This window comes from Thrips palmi, unplaced genomic scaffold (assembly GCF_012932325.1).
Source record: "Thrips palmi isolate BJ-2018 unplaced genomic scaffold, TpBJ-2018v1 HiC_scaffold_18, whole genome shotgun sequence".
Classification (NCBI taxonomy): Eukaryota; Metazoa; Arthropoda; class Insecta; order Thysanoptera; family Thripidae; genus Thrips; species Thrips palmi.
In genome coordinates, this window is record NW_023144627.1 from 3814277 (window position 1) to 3826006 (window position 11730).

An 11730-nucleotide genomic window follows, 5' to 3' on the forward strand; every position below is an offset into this window, starting at 1 on the left:
CCCCACCTCCCCGGATAATGACTTCTTCCCTCGCTTCTTCCAAGAGCTTCAAGGATAATATTATTGATGGAAAATTTAACGTTCCGTGCTGTTCACGACGCATCACGGCCCGTTCGTTCCGTTGTATCATTTGCTTTAAACGGAAGCCTACCTGCAAACTTAATGTCATGACACTGAGATTCCAAACGCTATGAGTATAGCACGTATGGTGCAATGCAGCTGAGACATCGCACCATACGTGCAATGCGATAGCCATATTGCACCTTACGTGCAATGCATCCCGAAAAGGCCCTATGCTTATGCATGGGAATGGGGAGGCATTGCACTTCATGTGCAATGCTTTTCCATTGCACCAATTGACGCTATACTCATAGCGTTTGGATTCTCAGTGGGGAATTTTGTGTCCCATAAATGAAGCAATGTCAAGCAAAACCGTTGGTTATCCAATCTGCAGATTAGTTTCCATCAGATTGTCCAATGACTTAGCAAATCGAACGAAATCTGACAAGTTATACCACTTGGTCGACAAAGAGTTGTCCCCGACGGACGAGCTTCAAGTTGCATCATACGTGAGGCAAAAAGAAAGTCCCGAACACTTACACGGGCGCATTCCAGAGCCGATTGACAGTGGTCGAAATTTGACGATTTTTTACCTACCCATAGGTCAACTACCCCACAAAATTGCAGCCCTCTAGGTCAACTTAAATGGGAACTGTGAGCTATCAAAGTTTTTGGCTATTTTGCTTTAGTCGTTTTTGACCAAATTGCACTTTTTTTCCTGAAATGCTCCGGAATTCTTTTCTTTTCGGTCCTGAGGTATGAAAGTTGGTAACCAAACGTAAAATTGAGTGGTGAATCCGTATCTGCACGCAGAACCGACCCCAGACCAGTGCGTCGTTGACAAAAATGCACTCGCAGTAAAAAGAAAAAACTTTGTTTAGTGTTTTACAACCTTCAATTATTTTCTACCTGTCCCGGAATCCAAACTGGACCCGTCTTAGGCGGGAAATCATTCCTCAGACAACTACGTAAAAACAAGCGGATCGAGTTACCGAGGGTATGGGTATGGTTTGCTCGCCGCAGTGCTCGCAACATTGACACCTGCTGAATGTTCAATCCAATGAGATCTCATTGATCAGTGCGTGTGACAGCAATTTGCATAAGGACAATTTTGTTCAAAATATGATTCCTGACACGTTGTTCTCATGAAGTTTTGCTCTATCTCTTACGGTGTGTAAAATATGAGATTTAAGTGGTTTTGGACCGAAAAATATGTCTCTGGAGTACTATCTAGTTTTGATCAGTTTTGAAACGCTTTTTTAACATAGTCCCTCAAGACATTATTTTGTGGACTGATAGTCTCAAAGTGCAAAGTCCGCGAGCATCAGTCCCCGAGAAAATGCCTTTTTTTCACGCCCGTGTGTCACGCCACGACTTCAGTTTCGACGATATCAATAATATGAGTGCTAGGTATGATTTCGGCTAAGAACACGAGATCTGTGTCCGAAGTAATCAAACACACTACATGTGGATGGAGCTATCCTTCTGTCTCTCCCTTTCTCTCTCCTTCTCTCTCTCTCTCTCTCCCTCTCTCTCTCTCTGAGTCTGTCGCTCTTCTCTTCCTCTCTCTCTCTCTCTCTTTGCTCAGTGTCTTTGTCGCTCTCTCTCTCTCGTGTCTGTCGCTCTCTCTCTCTCTCGTGTCTGTCGCTCTCTCTCTCTCTCTGCTCTCTCTCTCTCTCTCTCTCTCTCTGTCGCTCAGTGTCTTTGTCGCTCTCTCTTTCCCTCTCCCTCCCCCCTTTCTCTCTGTCTCCTGTCTGTCTCTCTCTCCCTCTCTCGCTCTCTCTCCTTCTCTGTCTCTCCCTACCCTCGGTACTCCTCCCAGGCGAGTCGCGCTGCGTTGTTGTTGCTTCAGTGTCCGTAGCCACGCCAGTCCACCCCGCGCCGCGGCCATGGCAGCACCCGTCGATGCCCGCGCCGACTGGGACCTGCCCGCCGTGCCGGGCGCTGACTTCGCTCCACGCTGGGACCTGGAGCTGACGGGCTCCAGGGCGGCACTCCTCCAGGAGTTTGCGGAGTGGGTGCGATCCGAGGGCCTGCCCGAGACTCCGGGTTCGTTTCGTAAAACGGAGAAAACGAAGGCATTATAAATTCGACGAAGAATTTCTTCGTTTTGCGGAGCATAGTCCTTCGTAATATGAAGCATTTCTTCAGTAAGAAGCAGTTCTACAATGCCTTCAGTTTCTTCGTAGTTATGAAGCAAAAGCTTTGTAGGCTTTTTTTGGTGTTGCCGAGACAAACCAGCTATGCGCTCGCGTAATTAGTAGACCACTTCGTCCGTAATAGCATGCTTAATAGTATGAGTCATAGTGACGTACTACCCGAAATTCTCCGTATTTGACCGATTTTCGGGTTGTTTTGAGCTGTTTGGAGCCAAATCCCTACAATTTTGTGGTGTACACTCTCATTCCAGGAACGTGACGTCACGTTGAAACGAACGTGACAAAGTGTCACGTTCGTTTGAGCATTGTGTTACGTTCGTTTGAATGTGAACGAGCTGGTTTTCGGCCAATTCACACCAAACGATGACACAATGCTCAACCGAACGTGACAGTTTGCCACGTTCGTTTCAACGTGATGTCACGTTCCTGGAATGAGAGTGTAATAGAGCGTAGTAGCGTAACAGTCGGGTCACAGGTGTTAAGAAGTGCATTGCTCATTTTCGTGTAAATGGTGTGCACAAAAAAGCTACTGTCACTTAGGCCTACTGTGTGGATCAGTGTTGCCAGAGAATTAGGTAAAACAAAAACTCTAAAAATGCACCGATGTGAGGCGGGCTTCGTGCCTGCGATGCAGCTTCTCGACTGCAGTGAGTGACGTGCCAACTTGGCTACTTAGTGGGCAGGACGACGTACGACCCGCCGCGAACTGGTGTGTTTACAGCAACTTTTTTGCCCTCTTTTAAGGCCAGACCGTTCGAAACGTGGACGTGACATTACGGTGTAGAGACGCCACGACAGCGCAGCTCGACGGCACTTGTTCTTCGTGTCATCGTGACTCAAATAGCCTTGGGAAAAAGTCGCATTTGTTTTGTTTTTTCCGTTTACAATAACCTTTGACCTTGACCATGTTACAGACTTGCAAAGAAAATCCTTGACAATTAATTTTTGGATTCATCCACTTGCTGCCTAAAGAGCTCAACGCAATTTATTTGTACGATCATGCTCTAAATATTTCGGAAGGTTTCGTTTCGAACACCTGGTTGTGACAAGTCGTACACTCCGCGTTCACTATCTCATTGGAGTTGCGCCAAAGACAGTCCATTGTGTTCATGCAAAGTTAATTTCGTTATAGTGAACGCAGCAAAATCAGAATCCAGGATTCCCTGGCCTACACTTCCACTTTCCTGGGATCTGTTATCTCACGTACTGTTTACTCTGTGAAAAGTAGAAACACCTTGCATTGGTGTCGAACCTTTGTCCTGCGACTTGTCGTCCGAATTCGCAGCCCTAACCTAGACTCTACTCTCAGCGTTCCTTATCTCGTTTCTGCCGAAATATTCGTCTAGAGAAGCCGAATGACCCGTTCAGCCTGCATGCAGTCAGCCGTATCTTATCGATGGCCTTGGTGGACGCGCGCGTGGCCTTGTCCGTGGCGCCGCAGTGTGTGTAGGTGTGTGTGCGTGTGTTAGTGCGTGTATGTGCGCACGTGTGCGTGTGTATGAACTCGTCTAGGTGCACTCGTGTGTGTGTGTGCACACAGACACACACACGTGTACGTGACGTCATGTCAAGGCAGCCCACCGGAAATACGTCATAATCTTCGTGACCTCTTCCAAATACGCGCCTGAACCTATCTGTTTCTGTCACAGACCCTGACCTCGTCAAATTCGTCCACAGCTGTGAATATGATCTCGAGAAAGCGAAGAAGTGTGCCAAGGATTTCTACTGGTCCCGAGACGCGGTTCCGGAGTTATTCTCCGGGTGGGACGCAACTTTACCCCATTTCCAAAGCGTTTTTGACACAGTGTATGTATTACGGTTATGTGGTATCTCGAGACATTTGACAATTTCAATGTCGAAACATTAAGCACACGAGAACATACAGTGATCCCATTTCGTTGTGACACGCTAAGTTACAGTGTAGTTTTATGTGCATAAGCTTTTGCTCCAAATTGTGCATGAGTTTAAATGCACGAATTTTTGCGCTGCAGAGCATGAACTCGTCCCAAGCTTAATTCAGTGTAGGCTGTGCACAAAAAACGCAGTAATTTAATGTGTAAGACAAATGGGAAGTGGGTGATTTTGGGACACGGGATAAAACTCACACAGCTTTTTCTTGGTCAAGATTTGACATTTTAGGCCTCATGCCATAGCAAATGTGATGTGATGTGGAAATATCGTAGGAAAAATGTCAAATTTTGACAAGGAAACAGCTGTCCCATTTTTACCCCGAGTCCTTCAATTACCCCAAGTGACCCAACGCACAACGCTGAGAGGAACACAATCCCCTGCCGTGGGAGAAAGATATCGAAAGAACGCGCGTACGTATGTTCTTTTACAATGAATTGTCTGTTTTGCTGTTGTAGAACGTATGCCATCATGCCCAGGCGGACCCCAGACAACTTCCGCGTGATATTCAACTCTCTAAAGACTTCGGACACAACGAATTACGTGATTGTCGACATAACCAAGGTACGTTACAACCGAGGGGCAAAAAACTTGAATTTTGGTGCACTTTTAAAACCTTGCGAACCGATGTGTTTGTAAGCTTGCGAAGAACCTGACTTGTTCGCAATGCAAAGAACGCATCCGTATTGCAAATTAGTAGTTCGCAGCTTGCGAACAACTGCTTCGCAATTTGCGAACAACCTGTTTGTATTGCGAACCCTTGGCAAAAACACTGTTCGCAAAATTGCGGACTATCAGTTCGTAAAAAAATCAAGCCAAACTCTTCCCAAGCTGCAAACCAAATTGTTTGTAATGCGAACACATTCTTCGCAAGGTTTTGAGAGTGTGTCCATTTCATTTGAAATAACGTGAAATAACGGTGAAATAACGTTGAAATAACGCGGAATTAACGTGAAATACCGTTGAAATAAGAATGAAATAACGTAAAATTGAAATAACGGTGTTCGAATTTTGACGAAGTTAATTGCCCCTCGGTTGTAACCGATACAGCAGATATGGGTTCACGCTGTCCTGTGGATTGCGAAAAAAAAACGTGCACTTCTAGACCCTTTTAGATTCATTATCTTTCTTCTGCTGAAAGTGAGCTATATTGAACCTACGCACTGGTAAAACTAAAGCGCAGTATTACCCTCTGTTTTCAGGCATAGTAAGATTACTCTTGAAATCAAGCGCAACAGGCTGATCTGTCAAGATTCCTCCTATCTAAATGCATGGGGAAATCTCTAGTCTGCTTCATTTCAAGCGTAACGTCTTAAAACGTAACTTTGTGCTTGACTCAGGCATAGAGTTACGCTTTAGTCTTACCAGTGCGCCCCCTCCCCCTTTTTTGTTCGAAGAGGTTTCATCTGAATCCAGCGCCATTTACGTCCAAGTGGGTCAGGTGTTAAAGAATTCACAAGCGAAACTTGACTTTCAGGTGACACTCATGGTGGTTGAGTCCATTTTCCTGACGGAGCCTACAGTCAGTGGTATTGTGATAATTCAAGATTTGGAGAAGGCAACTTTCAGCCACTTCGTCAAGTACGTTTGGTCGCTGCCGAGAAAAATCCAAGTCTATTTTGAGGTAAGAAATGCTGCCAATCTACGTTAGAACACGAGTCTTTTAACGAATTTGACGCCACGTTCATAGCAGGTTTATGTAAGAAAAACAGGACCTTACAATGACCCCTTTGGATTTCGCTGATTTTTTGATAGTTAGTAGTCCTCTAAAGTGGGAGCTCATGGGCAAAATTTTATAGCTCCAAATACTCTGGGAGATGTGGGGATGTTAAGTATTTTATTTGTGTATTTGGGTATTTCTTATGGTTCAAGTACTTTTTGTCAGTTTGGGTTCAGATTAAGTTTCTAACTTCAAAATTGTAAGTTACTTGTAAGCACACAGCTATAGGAGTATGCTTGGGTAAGCATACATCTATAGAAGTGTGCTTGACAAGCATACATCTATAGATGTGTACTTGGGCAAGCATGCATCTATAGCTGTGTACTTGCAGAAGCATGCATTCATCACCCATTTAAAAGCACACAGCCATAGATGCATGCTTGCCCAAGTACACAGCCATAGATGCATGCTTGCCCAAGTACACTTCTATAGACGTATGCTTGACAAGCCCACTCCTCTAGATGTATGCTTCCAAGCATACCGTAGAACGGGGTAATATGAGACATGAAGGAAAATCGAGACAAAGCGCACTTTTTTCGGTTTTTGTCGTGTTGCTATCTAGCGGTTGTTCAGAAGACCACCGTGATTTTTTTTTTCGTGATCTAGGAGGCCGTGGCAGCTCACAAGAAACGCACGAAGGCTATCAGAGACTCACCAGGATTATTTAGAACCAAAGGAAAAACCTCTAAATTCTAACAAGTTTTATGAAGTTAGTAAAAACCTCCCCAGAAACCTCGGTTAGAACTCGGGTTCTCGTTCGAACGAGGTTTTAATCAGTAGGCAATTATGTCAACATAATCAGGACAAAATTTGGTTCCGTTATGTCTACTCCCGGGCTGCCTGTTCCCGATGGAATACTATTTTGTTACCTTGCAGGGAAAATAGAGACACCTCTTTTCGCTTGAAACATGAGGCCAAACATACTCCACTGTTAATAATTTCAAGTAACAATGATTTTAACACAAATTTGTTTTACTATCTGACCGGCATCTATGCTCTTCGTTTAGTATTTTAATGTGACAGGCACAACTCATGACTTCTTACACATTTTTCATCTCTCTTTAGTGGCACCCATTTTTCTCCCCTCCAGATTTGATATCGTCCCCACATAGTTTCCAATCATCTTTAAAAAGAATGAAAAGAACTTAAAAAGCTCCAAACCCGCCTAAATGATTAAATTCTCCATACTTCTTTAACATTTCTTTCTTTTGTCTCATATTACCCCACATTGCAGGGAAATATGGGACGGCATTCCGAGGCTTATTGCAAGGTCCCTGCTGCACCCAAAAATCTGAAATTTGGTGGGAGTGTAGCCAAAGGGTCAATGAACAAGTGATGAACACCTCAGTACCTCAAATTGAAATAAAAAGGGGGAAATTCACAATAAAACCTCGAAATTTGTCTCATATTACCCCGTTCTACGGTAGTCCCACAGCTGTGTACTAAGCACACATTTGATTTTGTAGTGTGAACGGGAAACACGATCGTGCGTCAGATTTTTTTCGTACAGAAATTAATTTTTTCGCGATAACAATTTCCCAAGGAGTCCTAAATCTTGGGATTTTCCAATTTAAGATTTTTTTTCGACACCGGTGTTATTTTGGCACAGAAAGGTCCGTTGAATCCAAAAAATCACAGCCCCATATTTTTTCGAACGACTGTTCTGGAGATATTCAGACAGGCAATTTTTCTTTAGTTTAAAACTTGTGTGATTTTGCCGGCCCCGGCCGGCTTTCCATTCTGAGGCATTGGACGATGAATTCCAGTGACACTGGCCTTGTGCGCTGGCTGGCGTGGTCTACACACTGATTTTCTAAGTGTAATAATGAACTCTTTTAAAAAGCAATAACATTTTTATTGCTTTAGTAGTGCCACGAAAAAGTTATTGCATTATAAGTGCAATAATTATTGTATTGCATTAGCGCATTTATCGCATTATTAGCGTAGTTATCATTTTATCGCACCAAAACTGTGATAATCTGGGCCCAGACCGGCCTAAACATAAGGGACTTATTGCATTTTTAATGTGATGATTTTTTTATTGCTGCCACAGATGCGATAAATTGAAGGAATTGCACTAGCCTTTTATCGCAGCAAATTGTATGAAACTTATCACATTAGAAATACCAGTAGCAGCGTGCTCCTAAAAAGCTACCTTCGTACTAAGCTTGCGTCATTTTCTCCGTATAATGCGAAATTTCTTCGTAAGACATTGACAGTGTACTGTACCGTGCGACTTCGGTGTTTGCATTTGTGCTGCCACAGATACCATTACACTCAAAGTATCAGTCATTACACGGTCCTTCTAAATGTTCTCCTTAAAACCATCCTCTCTGATAACCTCACTATGTTTTAAATGAATTGGAGTTATTGTTTGTATTTACGTTCTTTTGGTGTTTATTTCCAGGACGGGGTTCCTTTGAAACGGGAAAAAGTCCACCTAATCAACTGCCCTGGTATTGTCGATAAAGGTTTGAAGTTCATGGGCCGGATGATAAGAAAAGAAGACCGGGACAGGGTAAGTCGAAGGGGCCTTTTCTAGGTTGGTAAAATGGGTGAAATGTGAAAATTTTGGTTGTCAGTTGATGACAATTTCGTGGCTATCTATCCTGATGGCATGTCATCAAGTTAATGACATAGCTGTCACGCTGAATTACCATGCAGGACTTAATGCCCGTCTTCGCACAAAATACAACCTGCCCTTCTAACGCACAAATTTGATCGCGAAAATGCACGGTTTTGTGCACGCACTGACAATAAAAGAGTCACCACCATTGCCCTCTTTACCGTCGCCCAGTTTTGGGTGACAATTCAGTGGTGATTTAATTTTGGGCAGTCTATAATTCATCGCTCCTATTTGGATAACGGACACATGCGCAAAGTATTCCAGGTTGAATTTTGTACGTTGCGTATGCACAAGAAAACATATACAGTAGTTGTGGTCGGTCAGGCCCGCAATAGGCATTAGGGTGGAGCGATGGGTCTAAAATCAAAAATTCTTTCACAGAAGTGGGTCGTTCAGGATACTGTAAGGCCAGTGCCAAAACAGTTTTGGCCGGGGCCGCCCCCTTCTTGCCCATCAGAGGCCTCAAAAATGGGTCTAAACGTCAAAATTGGCACTTTTACGACCATTACATTGGGACCAGGTACAATTTTGACATGCTCTATCTCGCTTTTGGTGCGGAATATATGTCCGAATGCTGTGAATTTTTCGGAGAGCTGTCGGACAGGGTCTTTGGCCCGGGCGGAGGCCGTTTTCGTCAAAAACGGCGTGAAAATCGTCGTTTTTCATGTACTTTGATGTCTTTCGCCATCCTGTGCATTGTGTTATGCCGTTTAACTGTGCATTGTGTTATGCCGTTTAAGACGTCCCACTCGATCCGTCTCTCAAGACCAATTCTGAAATGTCATTTTGCATCCAATCTACTCAGGAGGTGACCAGAGTGGAACCGAAAATGGCCATGATCACGCCGGAAGTGCACGAAATGTCGAAAACAGCAGTTCCCTATTTTGACCGAAACGTGTCCACTTCCAGCGCGCTCATGGTCATTTCCACTCTTTCCACTTGTGATATCATTTTCTGTGTGCTAAATAAGCGTGGCTGGAACCACATTGCAAATAAATTATTGTTTAAATCATTTTGTTTTTGTCGGCAGATGCAATCTTACAGTGGCGATGACTATTCTGAATTGTACAAGTTTGTGCCTAAAGATTGCTTGCCGAGTGATGTTGGAGGGAACCTGCCTCCGTTAGAAGAACTCCACGGTAAGTGTTCTCTTGACTTGATATAGTCTCCTTCGGTGAACCTGAGAACCGCCCCGCTTATTTGGGCAATTTTGAGCACCTCGACGAGTTTGTAGGTTGCTCATCAGCCAAACGGGGAACTTCAGACTTATTGCCAAGATCCGCCCTAAGCACACACTAAATTGCTCCGTAGTTTTTTTGTGCACAGCTCACTGGTATTTCTATTGTAATAAGTTTAATACAATTTGCTGCGATAAAAAGGCTAGTGTGATTCCTTCAAATTATCGCATCTGTGGCAGCAATGAAAAAATCATCACATTAAAAATGCAATAAGTCCCTTTAGGTTTTGGCCGGTCTGGGCCCAGATTATCACAGTTTTGGTGTGATAAAATGATAACTACTCTAATAATGCGATAAAAGCGCCAATGCAATACAATAATTATTGCACTTATAATGCAATAACTTTTTTGATGGCGCTACTGATGCAATGAAAATGTTATTGCTTTTAAAATAAGTTCATTATTGCACTTAGAAAATCAGTGCTTGTGCACAATATGCACAAAAAACTACTTTGTTTATTAGAGTGCTCTGCAAACTCAAGTGTGTGCCAGGCACACACTTCCTGGTGCATGCCTGCAGGCACACACTTCCTGGTGCATGCCTGGCAGGCACACACTTCTTTTCTGCATGCCTGGCAGGCACACACTTCTTTTCTGCATGCCTGGCAGGCACACACTTCCTGGTGCATGCCTCAGGCACACACTTGCCGTCGCTTCAAGCAAGTGTGTGCCTGAGGCATGCACCAGGAAGTGTGTGCCTGCCAGGCATGCAGAAAAGAAGTGTGTGCCTGCCAGGCATGCACCAGGAAGTGTGTGCCTGCAGGCATGCACCAGGAAGTGTGTGCCTGGCACACACTTGAGTTTGCAGAGTGCGCAACCTTCATGCGCATTCATGATCAACTTTCTTTCCTCTAAATGCACCACGGGCCTGAAACGTCTTTGAGTGACAGAATGCTCACACGTACCACCCAAAGGGCTTCAAAATTGTGCTATTATTTTAGCAGTGCACGTGAGAGTGGCTGAGTGTGTGCTCAGTGCTTGTATCAGTAGTAAATGTTTCATATATTGCGAAGGATTTCGCCTCGTAATACGAGGGATTTGGCTTCGCAATACGAAGCAATTCTTTGCAGAATTTACAATGCCTTCGTTTTCTATGTCTTACGAAGCGCTGCTTCGTGGACTTTTTCCTGTGTTTATTTCGAAATGCTGTGTTTGCTTGCAGAGCTGACTGTTCAACGACTAATAGATTTTAAAGAAGTCTTCCAGAAGCATTCGCCAGGGGTCAAAACGGAATGAAGAGAAAAGCTGGGATAACGCGCAGCAACACTACTGAAAGAATATTAGATTAGGCAGTAGTTTCATGAAACAAAATTGAATTCTGCTGGCCGATAGAAACACTTAACAACGTGCTGTTGACTCGTGCAACTCAGAAAAAAAACCTATGATCTCTCTAATTTTTGTGCGGATGATTTATTTTTATTTCACATATCATGACAACCATCGATATCGATCATTTGTACAATAAATTTCAACGACACTGTTTTTACATCATAATTGTGTAATGTTCTTATTTTGTAACGATCCCTGTCTTTCCCCGCAAAATCAACAAGGTTTCAAAGGACAGCAATGCAAATGCTCTCTAACAAGGAGGGCCTCGTCCGCTTGTGCATTCTGAAAGCAGAAGCTCCTAAATTACTCCTAAAATTGTGTTTTTTAATATTTTGACCATATAAAGAGGCTGTAACCTCGCCTGATGGTAACAATAGTTGGCTTAGAAACCACAAGACCGCACAAAAATTAAGACCCAAACTTAAAAATTTGCCAAAACTTTATAAATACCATCTAACATGCATCCATAGATGTTAAAGGGGTAACACAGAGGTGCAGAAAATCCAATGACGATGTTAACTGTGTAGTCAGTGTTACACGTGGGACAGAATACGAGGCTAAAAACGCATAACAAACCGAGAAATTTCATTTTAAGCCCCCGCCCCTCCCCTAATAAAGGCGAAGAGGTTTCAAACTGTTTCAAATCACTACTCAACGTTAAGTGTCGGAGATATATCTCCGACACTTCGTC

At 43.6% G+C, this 11730-nt stretch overlaps 1 protein-coding gene across 8 annotated transcripts in view; it reads left to right on the plus strand.

The window, feature by feature from the left end:
- Window positions 1-11204, plus strand: part of LOC117644968 (alpha-tocopherol transfer protein-like) — an 18216-nt gene extending 7012 nt beyond the window's left edge. For 4 of the 8 annotated variants that reach the window (XM_034384822.1, XM_034384819.1, XM_034384826.1 and 1 more), the window contains exons 2-7: window positions 3869-4025; window positions 4586-4691; window positions 5605-5751; window positions 8255-8365; window positions 9504-9612; window positions 10873-11204. In XM_034384822.1, coding sequence (XP_034240713.1) covers window positions 3869-4025; window positions 4586-4691; window positions 5605-5751; window positions 8255-8365; window positions 9504-9612; window positions 10873-10946 — 704 coding nt within the window. In that variant the 3' untranslated portion in view covers window positions 10947-11204. Of the gene's footprint in view, window positions 1-1943; window positions 2110-2179; window positions 2211-2712; window positions 2867-3868; window positions 4026-4585; window positions 4692-5604; window positions 5752-8254; window positions 8366-9503; window positions 9613-10872 lie in introns of those variants that run through there. The other 4 variants (XM_034384818.1, XM_034384825.1, XM_034384820.1 and 1 more) reach the window with 4 other exon arrangements.
- Window positions 11205-11730: the final 526 nt, after the last annotated feature.